The 18,165-nt window shown below is 41.4% G+C and overlaps 1 protein-coding gene across 5 annotated transcripts in view; it reads right to left on the bottom strand.

Moving 5' to 3' along the window:
- The window catches only part of SPDL1 (spindle apparatus coiled-coil protein 1), a 70,801-nt gene that overhangs the window by 40,394 nt on the left and 12,242 nt on the right, over positions 1-18,165 (bottom strand). For all 5 annotated transcript variants that reach the window (XM_075856398.1, XM_075856399.1, XM_075856397.1 and 2 more), the window contains exon 2: positions 7,648-7,821. In XM_075856398.1, coding sequence (XP_075712513.1) covers positions 7,648-7,809 — 162 coding nt within the window. In that variant the 5' untranslated portion in view covers positions 7,810-7,821. The remainder of the gene's footprint in view (positions 1-7,647; positions 7,822-18,165) is intronic.

The raw sequence follows: 18,165 nt of genomic DNA, 5'->3' as shown, positions 1-18,165 counted from the left end.
CACACACACATATACACATTATATATATATATATATATATATATATATATATATATCTACACACACACACACACACATATATATATCTACACACACACACATATATATATATATATATATCCACACACACACACACACACATATATATATATATACACATCTACACACATATATATATATATATATATATATATATATATATCTACACACACACATATATATATACACATATGATATCGCCACAATCGTACCGACCCGCAGAATAAAGTAACAATGTAATTTATAGTGCACAGTGATCGCCGCAATAAAATAAACTAAAGAACATTCAGAATTCCTGGTTAGGATTGCAAAAAAATGTAATAAAAAGTGATCAAAAAAAAAATATTTGCATGTACTCCAAAATGGTACCAATGAAAACTATAGATTGTCCCGCAACAAATAAGCCGTCACATCGCTCTGGTGAAGAATAAAGAAGTTCTGGCTCTCAGAATATGGTAATGCAAAATGTGCAGAGTGTTCCAAAAGCAGATAAGATTGGGCGCCATTTATAAGTGCGACACCGTCCACATATCTATGAATTATTATACCCTCTTATTATGCCCCGATTTACTCTGCCCAGCTTACATATACCCCACATTATAAACTGAAATACCAGCAATACCCCAAAAAGAACTATTACCAAGCAAAACATACGCTCCAAAAGCAAAATGCTGCTTCCTCCCTTCTGAGCCCTGCAGCGTGCCCAAACAGCAGTTTACGCCCACAAATATGTCATCACCATATCCGGGAGTACCCCCTTAACGTTTTATGAGGTATTTGTCTTCAGTGGCACAAACTGGGCACAACATATTCTGCATTAAAATAGCGTATCAGTGGAAAATTGCAATATTCACACCATCTGCTGTGCATTAACCCCTTTGCGCACTATGAGTTAATAGCACGTCATGGTGCGGGGGTTGATATATGGAGCAGGCTCACGTGCTGAGCCCGCTCCATATACGCTGTGGGTGTCAGCTGTGTAATACACAGCTGACACCCAAAACTAACAGACAGGTACAGCGACCGCGCGGCTACAGAAGCCTGTAAAAATAAATATATTGCAATACATTAGTATTGCAGTATATTGTACCAGCGATTCAATGATCGCTGGTACAAGTCCCCTAAGGGGACTAATAAAATGTGTAGAATAATGAAAGTTATTAGTAGTGAGAATTTTTTTTTGAAAAAAAATACAAAATAAAAAAAAACTTTTCCATTTTCTTCTAAAGCAATGTAAAAAAAAAAAATTAACAAAATTGGTATCTCTACGTCCGTAAAAGTCAGAACTATTACAATATACCATTTTAATTCCCACGGTGAACACCGTCAAATTGTATAATTTAAACTCCCCAAAAAAAAAATCGTTTGTCACCTTAGCTCTCAGAAAAAATAAATGAATACAAAAAATGGTACCAGCTCGTCCCGCAAAAAAATAAGACCTCCCACCGACATTAACCGAAAAATAAAAAAAAGTTACGGCTCTCAGAATGTGGTGAAACAAAGCAATTTTTACCAATAGATTTTTCTTTGTAAAAGTAGTAAAATATAAAAATAGTAAAATAATAAAAAACAAAAAAAAACATATCAATTTGGTATCAATTGTAATTGTATTGAGCTTAAGCATAAAGTAGTTTATTTTTATCGCACGGCGAAAGCTGTAAACACGAAACCACCCAAAAAATGTAATCTGATTTTTTTTTCTATTTCAGCCCGCAAAGAATTTTTTTTTCAGTTTCCTAGTACATTTTATGGTACTTTAAATGGTGTCACTAGAAACTACAACTCCTCCTGCAAGAAATAAGCACTCACACCACTATTGATAGAAAACGAAAAAAAGTTATGTCTCTTGGAAGGCGGGAAGTGAAAAACGAAAAGAAAGCAGAAAATGGATCAAGTTACTTGAGGGTTTTTCCAAAATGGGGTCACTTTTGGGGGGTTTCCACGGTTTTGGTCCCTCCAGTGTATTGCAAACGCGACATGGCACCGAAAACCAATCCGGCAAAATCAGTGCTCCAAAATTCAAATTGCGCTCCTTCCCTTCTGAGCCCTGCCATGGGTCCGATCAGCATTACCACATATGGGGTATTGCCGTAATCAGTAGAAATTGCTTTAAAAATGTTGTGGTTCTTTTTTTTCCTTAATCCCTTGTGAAAATTAAAAAATGTCTGTTTTTTGAGGGAAAAAAAAAGTAGATTTTAATTTTCACAGACTAATTCCAATATGTTTACCGAAAAACCTGTGTGGTCAAAATGCTAACTATACCACGAGATAAATTCCTTGACAGGTCCAGTTTCCAAAAAGGGGTAACTTTTCGGGGTGTTTCCACTGTTTTGGTACCACAAGACATCTTCAAACCTGACAAAGTGCCTAAAAAAAAAAAAAAAAAAAAGCGTCCCAAAATACACTAGGTGCCCCTTTGCATCGGAGGCCTGTGTATCAGTCCAGTAGCACACTAGGGCCACATGTGGGGTATTTCTAAAAACTGCAGAATCTGGGCAATAAAATATTGAGTTGCATTTCTCTGGTAAAACCTTCTGTGGTACAAAATATTTTTTTATTAGAAAGTAATTTCGGCAAAATAATAAATAAAAAAAATTGTACATTTCATCTCTACTTTGCTTTAATTCCTGTGATACGCCTAAAAAGGTTAAAAAAAAACAACTTTGTGAATGCTGATTTGAATACCTTGAGGGGTGCAGTTTTCAAAATGGAGTGATTTATGGGGACTTTCTAATATATAAGGCCCTCAAAGCCACTTCAGAACTGAACAGCCCCCTGTAAAAATAGCCTTTTGAAATTTTCTTTAAAATATGAGAAATTGCTGCTCAAAGTTCTAAGCCTTGTAACGTCCTAGAAAAATAAAAGGACGTTCAAAAAAACTAAGCAAACATAAAGTAGACATATGGGGGATGTTAACTAGTTAATATTTTGTGCGGTATTACTATCTGTTTTACAATACGATACGTTTAAATATAGAAAAATGCAAAATGTGGTGTTTTTCAGAAATAAAAACAGAATTCATCGACCACATTTTTTCACTAACAAAGTACAACATGTCACGAAAAAATTATCTCAGAATCGCTTGGATAGGTAAAAGCATTCCCAAGTTATTACCACATAAAGTAACACGTCAGATTTGAAAAAAAAAAAAAAAAAGGAAGGCCAAAACAGGCTGGGTCCTTAAGGGGTTAAAGGTTATGTACAACTATGAAGTTATTAAAAATTTGTTTTGCTTAGTTTTTTTTTTTGTATTCTCTATACAGAGCAGCTGTATCATTCGCTATGAACTGAATCCAGCAGTCCCGCGGACCTGACTGATTCAAGGTCAGCAGGTTCTGCGCGTCTGACACGCAGGACCCACTGTCACTAAACAAGTCAGTCCAGCGGACCTGACGGGAACAGGATTTACTGCTACATAGGAAGAAAATAAAAGGAAAAAAAAACCACTGCACTTCAAAAGGTTTACGTAGCCTTTAACCCCTTCCCTCTTTAGCCACTTTTGACCTTCCTGACAGCGCCTCATTTTTCAAATCTGACATGTGTCACTTTATGTGGTAATAACTCCGGAATGCTTTCACCTATCCAAGCAATTCTGAGATTGTTTTCTTGTGACACATTGTACTTTATGTTACTGGCAAAATTTGGTCGATATGTTCAGTATTTAATTGTGAAAAACACCAAAAATTAGTGAAAAATTGCAAAACTTTGCATTTTTCTCAATTTAAATGTATCTGCTTGTAAGACAGGCAGTTATACCACACAAAATTGTTGCTAATTAACATCACCCATATGTCTACTTTAGATTGGCATCGTTTTTTGAACATCCTTTTATTTTTCTATGACATCACAAGGCTTAGAACTTTAGCAGCAATTTCTCACATTTTCAAGAAAATTTCAAAAGGCTATTTTTACAGGGGCCAGCTCAGTTGTGAAGTGGTTTTGAGGGCCTTATTAGAAACCCCAAAAAAGTCACCCCATTTTAAAAACTTCACCCTCAAAGTATTCAAAACAGCATTTAGAAAGTGTCTTAACCCTTTACACATTTCACAGGAATTAAAGCAAAGTAGAGGTGAAATTTACAAATTTCATATTTTTCTACAGAAATAAATTTTTCATACAATTTTTTTTATAACACAGAAGGTTTTACCAGAGAAATGCAACTCAATATTTGTTGCCCAGTTTCTGCAGTTTTAGGAAATATCCCACATGTGGCCGTAGCGTGCTACTGGACTGGACTGAAGCCTGCACTGGCCTCAGAAGCAAAGGAACACCTAGAGGATTTTGGGGCCTTATTTTTGTTAGAATATATTTTAGGCACCATGTCAGGTTTGAAGGGCTCTTGCAGTGACAAAAGTTAAAATCCCCCAAAAGTGACCCCATCTGGGAAACTAGACACCTCAAGGAAATTATCTAGGGGTGTAGTGAGCATTTTGACCGCACAGGTTTTTTACAGAAATTATTGGAAGTAGGCCGTGAAAATTAAATCAACATTTCTTCAAAGAAAATGTAGGTTTAGAGGTTTTTTTCCTCATTTCCACAAGGACTAAAAGGAGAAAAAGCACCGCAAAATTTGTAAAGCAATTTCTCCCGAGTAAAACAATACCCCACATGTGGTAATAAACGGTTGTTTGGAGACACGGCGTGGCTGAGAAGGGAAAGAGCGCTATTTGGCTTTTGGAGTTCACATTTAGCAGGAATGGTTTGCGGAGGCCATGTCACATTTACAAAGCCCGAGGGGACAAAACAGTGGAAACCCCCCACAAGTGACCCCATTTTGGAGACTACACCCATTGAGGAAATTATCTAGGGGTATAGTGAGCGATTTGACCCCACAGTTTTTTTGCAGAAATTATTGGAAGTAGGCCCTGAAAATAATAATCTACATTTTTTCAAAAAAAATCTAGGTTTAGCTCATTTTTTCTCATTTCCAGAAGGACTGAAGGAGAAAAAGCACCACAAAATTTGTAAAGCAATTTCTCCCGAGTAAAACAATACCCCTAATGTGGTAATAAACAGCTGTTTGGACACACGGCAGGGCTTAGAAGGGAAAGAGCACTATTTGGCTTTTTGAGATCACATTTAGCAGGAATGAGTTGCGGAGGCCAGGTCACATTTGCAAAGCCCCTGAGGGGACAAAACAATGAAAACGCCCAAAAAGGGACTCCATTTAGGAAACTACACCTCTTGAGGAATTCATCTAGGGGTGTAGTGAGCATTTAGACCCCACAGATGTTTCATAGAATTTATTAGAATTAGGCAGTGAAAATAAAAACAGTCCTTTTTCTTCAATAAGACGTAGCTTAAGCGCAAATGTTTTCATTTTCTCAACAAATAAAGGAAAAAAAGAACCCAACATTTGTAAAGCAATTTCTCCCGAGTACGGCAATACCCCATATGTGGTCATAAACTGCTGTTTGGGCACACGGCAGGGCTCAGAAGGGAAGGACCGCCATTTGGAGTGAAGATGTTGCTCGATTGGTTTCTGGGCGCCTGTGGGCCCAAAACAGTGGAAACCACCCAGAAGTGACCCCATTTTGGAAACTACACCCCTAATGCATTTACCAAGGGGTGTAGTAAGCATATTAACCATGCAGGTGTTTTGTAGAAATTAGTGTTCACTCGATGTTGCAGAGTGAAAATGGGATTTTTTTTCCATAGATATGCCAATATGTGGTGCCCGGCTTGTGCCACCATAACAAGACAGCTCTCTAATTATTATGCGGTGTTTCCCGGTTTTAGAAACACCCTACATGTGGCCCTAATCTTTTCTCTGGACATATGACAGGGCTCAGAAGTGAAGAGTACTATGCGGAGTGGAGGCCTAATTTGGCGATTTACAAAGTATTGGTTCACAACTGCAGAGGCTTAGATGTGAAATAATTAAAAGAAACCCCTGAGAAGTGACCCCATTATGGAAACTGCACCCCTCAAGGCATTTATTAAGGGGTGTAGTGAGCATTTTCACCCCACAGGTCTTTTCCATAAATGAATGCGCTGCGGATGGTGCAAATTAAAAATTTATATTTTTCCCTAGATATGCCATTCAGTGGCAAATATGTCATGCCCAGCTTATGACGCTGGAGACACACCCCAAAAATTGTTAAAAGGGTTCTCCCGGGTATGACCATGCCATATATGTTGAAGGAAACTGCTGTTTTGGGACGCTGTAGGGTTCAGAGCCGAGGGAGCACCATTTGGCTTTTGGAGAGCGGATTTTGCTTGGTACTATATTTGTTTGAGTATTGCTGGTGTTTTATAATGTGGGGGTACATGTAAGCGGGGCGGAGTATATAAGGGGCACAGTTAGGTGGTATATAAAAAAATAAAAATAATAATCCATAGATGTGTGTTACGCTGTGAAGCAATCCTTTCCACACAGGCCAGTGTCGCACTGATAAATGGCGTCATTTCTTATCCCCCTTTTGGTCCACACTCCGCACCTTTTGTAGTTTGGGGAATTTTGCTGGGAAAGTGTTGTACTGGTATAATACGGGCACCGTCGCTTCCAGCGGATATGTTTGGACTCTCCCCTTCCTGGTTCCCTAATTTTAGGTCCTTGATAAATCGCCTCTTGAAACAGAAGAAATGTTCCCCTCGGGCACAACTGCATATTTTTTTATTTCCTGACTTATTGGAGCCATAACTAATTTTATTTTTCATAGACGTAGCGGTATGAGGGCTGGTTTGTTGCGGGACGAGCTGTAGTTATTATTGGTACCATTTTGCGGTACATGTGACTTTTTGATCACCTTTTATCCTATTTTTTGGGATGCCAGGTAAACAAAAAAACGCAATTCTGGCACAGCTTTTTTCGTTTTTTTTTATACAGCGTTCACCATGCATTATAAATTACATGTTAACTTTATTCTGTGGGTCAGTACGATTCTGGCGATACCTAATTTATAGCACTTTTTTATGTTTTACAACTTTTTGCACAATAAAATTACTTTTGTAAAAAGAATGTATTTTTTCTGTCCCCAAGTTGTGAGAACCATAACTTAATTTTTTTTGTCGACGGAGGTGTATGAGGGCTTGTTTTTTGCGGGACGAGCTAGTGTTTTTATAGGTACCATTTTTGGATACGTGCGACTTTTTGATCACTTTTTATTCTAATATTTGTAGGGCAAAGTGACCAAAAAACAAACTCTGGTAAAGTTTTTTACGTTTTTTTTTTTTGCTGTTCACCGCGTGCAATAAATATAATCCGTCGGGCGGATCTTGACCGGCTTCGGTGCTAGGCAGACCGGGAGGCCAGTATTAGGCTTCCGGTTGCCATTGCAGCCACCGGAACCCCGGCAATTTCATTGCTGGGGCTCCGATGAGCTGCAAACACCTTAAGTGCAGCGATCGCGTTTGAGCGCTGCACTTAAGGGGTTAATGGCGGGGATCGAAGCTAATTTCGGTCCCCGCCGTTACAGTCGGATGTCAGCTGTAAGATACAGCTGAGATCCGACGATGATGGCACCGACTCAGCTTCTGAGCCGGTGCCAAACATTTGACGTAAATGTACGGCATTTTGCGGGAAGTCAATGCTTTCCATGACGTACATTTACGTCAAATGTCGGGAAGGGGTTAAAAATTATGTGAAGTTTTCACAACTTTCTGTACCTCAATTGTGCTTGTCATTTCGTTACGTTGGTCCTCCAGTTGATTTTGTAGGTCACTTTGACTTTCCAACAGTTGACTCCCATACTGTGCAGCCCTGTCCCTTTCCTCTACCACCTCCTTTAATTGACGTTGGAGTTTTAAGATAACATCCGATTGGTCCATTGTGTCAAATCCCTAACAAAAATAAAAAAAAAAAAAAAAAAAAAAAGAGAGAGACACAAAAAACACTTTACATATATTACAAGTCAAAAATGTAGACACAACTGTAAGTATATTTTCCATGATCTTTAGGGCATGTTCATCTAAAAAGGTTTAGGGTACGTTCACACAGATTTTTGCAGGCAGAAAAAAATCTGCCCCAAAATGTATTAAGGAATTTTGAGGCAGATTTTGACCAGCCTGCACATTCTGGTCGTGTTCCTCGCAACATTTTTTGGCCGTGGCCGTTGAGCGCCGCGGGCAAAAATCGCAGTGAAAAACGCCGCCTTCTCTGCATCTCATTGATTTCAATGGGAGATCTGAGATTGAACCACGGGAAGAAAGCATTTCGGATGCTTTTTGGCGTTGAGTCCGACGCTGTTTCTGCTCTAATAAACACTCAGTGTATAGCCTATAAAGTGTGGGGTACAATTAACACAGCATATATGACAGAAAAAATTGCAAACTTTATTGAAAAAAAAAAATCACGAATGTTAAAAGACGAGTCATGCAAAGCATGAATAAAAACGTTCATCTAATGCAAGAGATACATGTACAAATATGGGTGAAATGACACATATAAACAATGTATAGCTGTTATATTGGAGCAAACAGACCGATTAGTTGTATAATCGAGGCAATAATGCAAAAAGTAACATAAAATATGGCAATGTGCATAATAATGTTAAGAGATACTCACTTAGAGTGGCATTTATTTGCAATTTTTTTGCTTCTAAGCGGTATCATAGGATGTTTTTCGGCAAAAGACTGCTGGCGTCTTGTTTACCATAGACTCGATTACCAACTTAACATTATTATGCACATTGCCATATTTTATATGTTACTTTTTGCATTATTGCCTCGATTATACAACTAATCAGTCTGTTTGCTCCAATATAACAGCTATACATTGTTTATATGTGTCATTTCATCCATATTTGTACATGTATGTCTTGCATTAGATGAACGTTTTTATTCATGCTTTGCATGACTCGTCTTTTAACATTCGTGATTTTTTTCAATAAAGTTTGCAATTTTTTCTCTGTCATATATGCTGTGTTAATTGTACCCCACACTTTATAGGCTATGCATTAGATGTTGAGGATCAATACTTGGTTTTATTAAAGATCTTGTCTTTAATTTAGTTTACGACATTCTCTCTTGTTACATATATTAGCGAGATCGCTTCCTGTCTGTACCAATAGGTTCTTGTTAAACACTGAGTGTGAACGGACCTTAGGCCCCATGCACACAACAGTATTTTTCATCAGTAATTACTGACAGTGATTACGGACCAATTAATTTCTATTGGCCACGTACACCTCTCAGTAATTTCACTGATGGGTGTACGTGCTGAAAAAATTATAGAACCTGTCCGATTCTTGTCAGTAATTACGGCAAGGATGCTCCCATAGAAGTCTATGGGAGCTTCCGTAAATACGGACGGCTACTGATGTGAATCCGTAAGCCGTCCGTATTTACGGAAGCATTGCTAGGCAACATGTTGATGACATCATTTGCAACCTCCCTCTTTTTATAAGGATCCATATACACGGATGGAATAAGGATGCAATCCGGACCATATTTACGGATGTAATAAAGTTGCCTACTGATCCGTATTTACGGACAGTATTTCGGGATAGATTAAAATACGGTCGCATGCATGAAGCCTCAGACTTTTTGAATTTTTACAAAGATCGCAGTGGTTTTCGTAAACATTTTTACTCCAATTATAGTCAGACGCTACACTGCATTAAGTGGGAGATCCCGTCTCATAACCATTGCAGTCAATCATGGCATAGCCCTATGACTCTACATTTGAGCAGCTGGCAATAGGCTTTGCAAAAGTAGCTTCCTTCTCTCAGAGCACGCATTGTGGGAACGTGCATTGAGTACATGTGGGAAAGGTGAAGAGAATCCTTGCTGGGACTACTGAAAGGTGTGGTGGGCTGATGAAGTACACCGTGTTCCAAATTATTATGCACATTGGATTTAAGTGTCAAACATTTATTAGTTTTTATGGATGGTATTGCGTCTTAGGCTGGGTTCACACGAGCACATTAACGTCCGTAATGGACTGACGTATTTCGTGCGGAAGTCCCGGACCGAACTCAGTGCAGGGAGCCGGGCTCCTAGCATCATAGTTATGTACGATGCTAGGAGTCCCTGCCTCTCAGTGGAACTACTGTCCCGTACTGAAAACATGATTACAGTACGGGACAGTTGTCCTGCAGAGAGGCAGGGACTCCTAGCATCGTACATAACTATGATGCTAGGAGCCCGGCTCCCTGCACTGAGTTCGGTCCGGGACTTCCGCCCGAAATACGTCAGTCCATTACGGACGTTAATGTGCTCGTGTGAACCCAGCCTTAGGGCTCTTTGAATCATTGTAATCAATCTCAGACACCTGTGATAATTAGTTTGCCAGGTGTGCCCAAAGGAAAACTACTTAAGGACGTTCCACATTATTAAGCAGGCCACAGGTGTCAAGCAATATGGGAAAGAAAAAGGATCTCTCTGCTGCCGAAAAGCGTGAAATAGTGCAATACCTTGGACAAGGTATGAAAACATTGAATATTTCAAGAAAACCTAAGCGTGATCATCGTACTGTGAAAAGATTTGCGGCTGATTCAGAGCACAGACGGGTTCGTTCAGATAAAGGCATAATGATGAAGGTTTCTGCCAGACAAATTAATAGGATTAGGAGAGCAGCTGCTAAAATGCCATTGCAAAGCAGCAAACAGGTATTTGAAGCCGCTGGTGCCTCTGGAGTCCCGCAAACCTCAAGGTGTAGGATCCTCCAGAGGTTTGCAAGTGTGCATAAAGCTATTATTCGGCCACCCCTAAACAATGCTCACAAGTAGAAACGGTTGCAGTGGGCTCAGAAATACATGAAGACTAATTTTCAAACAGTGTGGTTTACTGATTAGTGCCGTGCAACCCTGGATGGTGCAGATGGATGGAGTAGTGGATGATTTGTGAATGGCCACCATGTCCCAACAAGGCTGCGACGTCAGCAAGGAGGTGGCGAAGTCATGTTTTGGGCTGGAATCATGGCTGGTAGGCCACTTTAGGGTCCCTGACGGTGTGAAAATGACCTCTGCACAGTACGTAGAGTTTATGACTGACCACTTTCTTCCGTGGTACAAAAAGAACTGTGCCTTCTGTAGCAAAATTATCTTCATGCATGACAATGCACCATCTCATGCTGCAAAGAATACCTCTGTCTCATTGGCTGCTATGGGCATAAAAGGAGAGAAACTCATGGTGTGGCCATGTTCCCCTGACCTCAACCCTATTGAGAACCTTTGGAGCATCCTCAAGCAAAATATCTATGAGGGTGGGAGACAGTTCACACCAAAACAGAAGCTCTGGGAGGCTATTCTGACATCCTGCAAAGATATTCAAGCAGAAACTGTCCAAATACTCACAAATTCAATGGATGCAAGAATTGTGAAGGCGATATCAAAGAAGGGGTCCTTTGTTAACATGTAACTTGGCCTGCTAAGTTTTTTTTGATTGAAAGAGCTTTTGATTTCTGCAAATATGACCTCCTGATGCTGCAAACTCAACAAATTACCATTTTAGTTCTCTTTACAACCTTTAAAATGTTATGATCTCTGTTGTGCATAATAATTTGAAACAGTGCATTTTGAGTTTACTTCTAAAAGTTAGGAGATTTGTTCAATAAAATTTGCATTATACTCCGAAAGTTGATGGCTTGAAGAATATACTGACTGTCAATTGCATCGACTATTTAGGAAAATCAGCGAAAAATAACATTTGCATAATAATTTGGAACACGGTGTACTGTTGTGACCAGAGCCAGCGTTAGGATAGATAGCACCTCGTGCAAAATAATATTTTGGCACCCCACCACATAATAAAAAAAAAAAAAAAAAAAAAAAATGCACCATAAAAAAGTAGAATGGCCCCCCACAGTATAATGCCCTTTATAGTGCCCCACACAGTATAATCCCCCTCAGACAGAATAATAATATTATAGCCCCTTCAAGTAAATTTTCCTCTAATTGTGCCGACAGTATTATGCCCCCTAAAAGCCACACACAGTGTATTGCCCCCTGTAGTGCCCCTACACAGTATAATGTCCGCTTAGTGGCCTCCACACAGTATAATGCCACCCTCCCCTGGCTGCCACACACAGAATCCCCTTGTAGATATTGCCCCCCTTGTAGACCGTGCCATACAGCCCCCACCTCCACCTTGTAGACAGTGCCATACAGCCCCCACCTCCACCTTGTAGACAGTGCCATACAGCCCCCACCTCCACCTTGTAGACCGTGCCATACAGCCCCCACCTCCACCTTGTAGACCGTGCCATACAGCCCCCACCTCCACCTTGTAGACCGTGCCATACAGCCCCCACCTCCACCTTGTAGACCGTGCCATACAGCCCCCACCTCCACCTTATAGACCGTGCCATACAGCCCCCACCTCCACCTTTTAGACCGTGCCATACAGCCCCCACCTCCCCCTTGTATACCGTGCCATACAGCCCCCACCTCCCCCTTGTATACCGTGCCATACAGCCCCCACCTCCCCCCTGTAGACCGTGCCATACAACCCCCACCTCCCCGTATAGACCGTGCCATACAGCCCCCACCTCCCCCTTGTAGACCGTGCCATACAGCCCCCACCTCCACCTTGTAGACCGTGCCATACAGCCCCCACCTCCCTTTTGTAGACAGTGCCATACAGCCCCAACCTCCTTCTTGATTTCAATTGGAGACGGAGGAGTTTTTTCCCGCTTATATAGGAGATAGGGCACTTATAATGTGGTGACAGAGTCTCTTTAACCCCTTAACGCTCCAGGACATACTATTATGTCATGGTAAGTGCATCGTTCGCGCTCCATGACATAATAGTATGTCATGGAGTAAACATGGCGCCGTTCGCGCGGGGCATGAGCTGTGATAGCTGCTGTTTCCGACAGCAGACCATCACTGCTCAATGTGCCGGGACCGATCGCGGAGCTCCCCCGCCGATTAACCCCTCAGAATCCGCGTTCAATAGCGATCGCGGCTTCTTAGGGGTTAATCCGCCATCGCCAGCCTGCTACACGATAGCGGCCGGCGATGGTGACTATGGCAACCGGACACCAAACAATGGCGTCCGGCTATGCCATAGACGGAAGCCTAGTGGGTCCTGACGACGTCAGGACCCACTATGCTTGCTGTCAGTGAGTAGCTGACAGTTCTAATACACTGCACTACGCATGTAGTGCAGTGTATTAGAATAGCGATCAGGGCCTCCTGCCCTCAAGTCCCCTAGTGGGACAAAGTAATACAGTAAAAAAAAAAGTTGTGTAAAAATAAAATAAAAGTTTTAAAAGTAAAAATCCCCCTTTTTCCATTATCAGTCGTTTATTATTAATAAAAATATATAAAACAAATAAACTATACATAATTGGTATCGCCGCGTCCGTAACGGCCTGAACTACAAAATTATTTTGTTATTTATCCCGCACGGTGAACGCCGTAAAAAAATTAATAATAATAAACCGTACCACAATAACAATTGTTTGGTCACTTCACCTCCCAAAAAATGGAATAAAAAGATTAAAAAGTCGCATGTACCGAAAAATGCTAATGATTGAAACTACAGTTCGTTACGCAAAAAATAAGTCCTCGCACGGCTTTATTGATTGAAAAATAAAAACGTTATGGCTCTTAGAAGAAGGTAACAAAAAGTGAATGATTTTTTACAAAACGTATTTTATTGTGCAAACGCCATAAGACATAAAAAAAAACAATAAACATAGGGTATCGCCGTAATCGTATCGCCCCACAGAATAAAGTGAATATGTCATTTATACCGCACGGTGAACGCTGTAAAAAAAAAAATAGAATAAAAAAACAATAGTAGAATTGCTGTTTTTTAGTCACCACGCCACCTAAAAACAGAATAAAAACTGATCAAAAAGCTGCATGCACCCCAAGAAAACTACAATCGATTCCTCAAGGGGTCTAGTTTCCAAATTGGGGTCACTTTTGGGGGGTTTCCAATGTTTTGGCACCACAAGACCTCTTCAAACCGGACATGGTGCCTAATAAAAAGGAGGGCTCAAAATCCACTAGGTGCTCCTTTGCTTCTGAGGCCGCTGCTTCAGTCCATTACCGCACTAGGGCCACATGTGGGATATTTCTCTAAACTGCAGAATCTGGGCAATACGTATTAAGTTGCATTTCTCTGATAAAACCTTTTGTGTTATAAAAAAAATGGTATAAAGAGGATTTTCTGACAAAAAAAAAAAAAGTAAATTTCACCTCTACTTTGCTCTAAATTTCTGTGAAACACCTAAAGGGTTCATAAACTTTCTAAATGCTGTTGTGAATACTTTGAGGGGTCTAGTTTCTAAAATGGGGTGTTTGATAGGGGTTTCTAATATATGGGCCCCTCAAAGCAACTTCAGAACTGAACTGGAACCTAAAAAAAATAAAAAAATAAATAAATAAATAAATTAGGCAATACCCCGAGATGGCCCCAGTTTTGACCGTTTGTATAAACGGAGACCCCTATTAGACCGTTTCAGTGCCTGGTTTTCCCAAGCATACAACCCCGAGAAGTGTATTTCTATTGATGAGTCCCTGGTACATTTTAAAGGGAGGATTCAATTCCGCCAGTACCTGCCGGGTAAGAGGGCAAGGTATGGCGTGAAGATGTATAAGATGTGCGAGAGTGCATCAGGGTATACCTACAGATTTAGGATATATGAAGGAAAGGCCACCCCTAAACCAGACTGCATCCTGGACTACAATAGGTGCATGGGAGGGATGGACTTGTCAAATCAAGCCCTGAAGCCCTACAGCGCCATGCGGTGTGGTATAAGAAGCTGGCCGGGCACATCATACAGATGGCTTTGTACAATGCGTATGTGCTACGTCGATGTGCAGGCCAGAGGGGAACTTTCCTGGAATTTCAAGATATAATCCTTAGCAACCAGGAAGGGGGGGCACCCAGTACTTCTGGAAGCGAGGCCACACGCATCGTACCAGGGCAACACTTTCCAGGAGAAGTTCCCCAAACCGGTGGAAAGGGAAAGAGTCAAAAGAGGTGCAGAGTCTGCTATAAGAGGGGGATAAGGAAGAACACAATATACCAATGTGACACGTGTCCCGAAAAACCAGAGCTCTGTATAAAAGATTGTTTTAAAATGTATCATACATCCCTTGATTTTTAATTTACCCTGATGCACTCCGCACAGCTTACCCCCCTCATCTTTCCCTTCTGAGCCCTGCCGTATGCCCAGGCAGCTGATAACAGCCACATGTAGGGTATTGCCGTACCCAGGAGAACCCACATTACAATTTAAGGGGTGTATATCTCCGGTGGCGCATGCTGGGCACAATATATTGGACACTGAAATGGCATATATATATATATATATATATATATATATATAAAATTGCAAATCTCACTCTGCACCATCTGCTGCGCATTATCTTTTACACAGTACCTGTGGGGTCAAAATGCTCACTACACCTCTAGATGAATGTCTTAAGGGGTGTAGTTTTTAAAATGGGGTCACTTCTTGGGGGTTTCAACTGTACTGGTACCTCAGGGGCTTCTGCATACATGACTTAGCACCAGAAAAGCTTCAGTAGGCCAAATGGTGGTCCTTTCCTTCTGAGCCCTCCCATGGGCCCAAACGGCAGTTTATCACCACAAATGGGGTATTGCTGCACTAAGGACAAATTGGGCAACAAAATGGGGTATGTTGTTGCTTGTGAAAATAAGAAATTTTGATCAAAAATGACATCTTATTGGAAAAAATATCATTTTTTTCATTTCACAGCCCAATTCAAATAGGTGCTGTGAAAAAACTGTGCGGTCAAAATGATAACAAAAACCATAAATGAATTCCTTGAGGGGTGTAATTTCCAAAATGGGGTCACTTCTGGTGGGTTTCCATTGTTTTGATACCTCAACACCTCTTCAAACCTGGCATGCTGCCTAAAATATATTCTAATAAAAAAAAAGAGGCCTCAAAATGCACTAGGTGCTTCTTTGCTTCTAGGGCTTGTGTTTTAGTCCACGAGCGCACTAGAGCCACATGTGGGACATTTCTAAAAACTGCAGAATCTGGACAATACATATTTAGTAGTATTTCTCTGGTAAAACCTCTGTTACAGGATCTGGGTGTACTTGTAAATCATAAACTAAATAACAGCATGCAGTGTCAATCAGCTGCTTCAAAGGCCAGCAAAATATTGTCGTGTATCAAAAGAGGCATGGACTCGCGGGACAGGGATGTAATATTGCCACTTTACAAAGCATTAGTGAGGCCTCATCTAGAATATGCAGTTCAGTTCTGGGCTCCAGTTCATAGAAAGGATGCCCTGGAGTTGGAAAAAATACAAAGAAGAGCAACGAAGCTAATAAGGGTATGTTCACACGCACTAATTACGGACGTAATTCGGGTGTTTTTGCCCCGAATTACGTCCGAAAATAGCGCCTCAATAGCGTTGACAAACATCTGCCCATTGAAAGCAATTGTCTGTTCACACGAGGCGTATATTTACGCGCCGCTGTCAAATGACGGCGCGTAAATAGACGCCCGCGTCAAAGTGACCTGTCACTTCTTTGGCCGTAATTGGAGCCGTTATTCAAGTGCCTGCACATGCCGTTACGGCTGAAATTACGGGGATGTTTTCAGGCGGAAACATCCCCGTAATTTCAGCCGTTACGGACGCTGTCGTGTGAACATACCCTAAGGCGCATGGAGAATCTAAGTTATGAAGAAAGATTAAAAGAATGAAACCTATTTAGCCTTGAAAAAAGACGACTAAGGGGGGACATGATTAACTTATATAAATTATTGGCACATACAAAAAATATGGTGAAATCCTGTTCCATGTAAAATCCCCTCAAAAAAAAAAAAGGGGGCACTCCCTCCGTCTGGAGAAAAAAAAAAAGGTTCAACCTGCAGAGGCGACAAGCCTTCTTTAGGGTATGTGCACACGTAAACTGCATTTACATCAGAAATTCCGGAGCCGTTTTCAGGAGAAAACCGCTCCGTAATTTCAGACGTAATTGCTCGTCCTCGCATTTTGCGAGGCGTCATTGACGGCCGTAACTTAGAGCTGTTCTTCATTGAATTCAATGAAAAACTGCTCAAATTACGTCTAAAGAAGTGTCCTGCACTTCTTTGACGAGGCAGTCATTTTACGCGTCGTTTGACAGCTGTCAAACGACGACGCGTAAATTACAGGTTGTCGGCACACCCATTCAAATGAATGGGCAGATGTTTGCCGACGTATTGGAGCCTTATTTTCAGGCGTAAATCGAAGCATAATACGCCTCGTTTACGCCTGAAAATAGGTCGTGTGAACCCAGCCTTAGGGCCTATTCAGACGAACGTTGCGTTTTTGCGCGCGCAAAAAACGCGGCGTTTTGCGAGCGCAAAAACCACTTGACAGCTCCGTGTGTCATCCGTGTATGATGCGCGGCTGCGTGATTTTCGCGCAGCCGCCATCATAGAGATAAGTCTAGTCGACGTCAGTCACTGTCCAGGGTGCTGAAAGAGTTAACTGATCGGCAGTTAACTCTTTCAGCACCCTCGACAGTGAATGGCGATCACAATATCGAGAAACCTGTTAAAAAACAAAAAAAAAAAAAAAAAGAAGAAGTTTGTACTTACCGAGAACTTCCCTCCTGGCCGTTGCCTTGGTGACGCGTCCTTGGTGACTCGCCTCTCTTGACATCGGGCCCCACCTCCCTGGATGACGCCGCAGTCCATGTGACCGCTGCAGCCTGTGCTTGGCCTGTGATTGGCTGGAGCTGTCACTTGGACTGAATTGTCATCCCGGGAGGTCAGACTGGAGGAAGAAGCCGGGAGTTATCGGTAAGTCAGAACTTCGTTTTTTTTTTACACGTTCATGTATATTGGGATCGGAAGTCACTGTCCAGGGTGCTGAAACAGTTTAACTCTTTCAGCACCCTGGACAGTGACTATCTCCTGACGTCGCTTACCGGAAATTTTTTTGCCGAGTTCGGCCGAACCCGGTGTAGTTCGGTTCGGTTGTCCGGGTTCGCTCATCTCAAAGACACTCCGTTTGGATGTTTGTAAACAGAAAAGCACGTGGTGCTTTTCTGTTTACATTCATCCTTTTGACAGCTGGTGCGCGAAACAGGCAGTTTGCACGGAAGTGCTTCCGTGCGACCTGCGTGGTTTTCACGCACTCATTGACTTCAATGGGTGCGTGATGCGCGAAATACGCGGAGATATTGACCATGTCGTGCTTTTTGCGCAGCGGACAAACGCTGCGCAAAAAGCACGGTCTGTACTGCCCCATAGAC

This window comes from Rhinoderma darwinii, chromosome 3, assembly GCF_050947455.1.
Source record: "Rhinoderma darwinii isolate aRhiDar2 chromosome 3, aRhiDar2.hap1, whole genome shotgun sequence".
NCBI lineage: Eukaryota > Metazoa > Chordata > Amphibia > Anura > Rhinodermatidae > Rhinoderma > Rhinoderma darwinii.
This window is presented reverse-complemented; position numbering and strand designations above follow the sequence as displayed.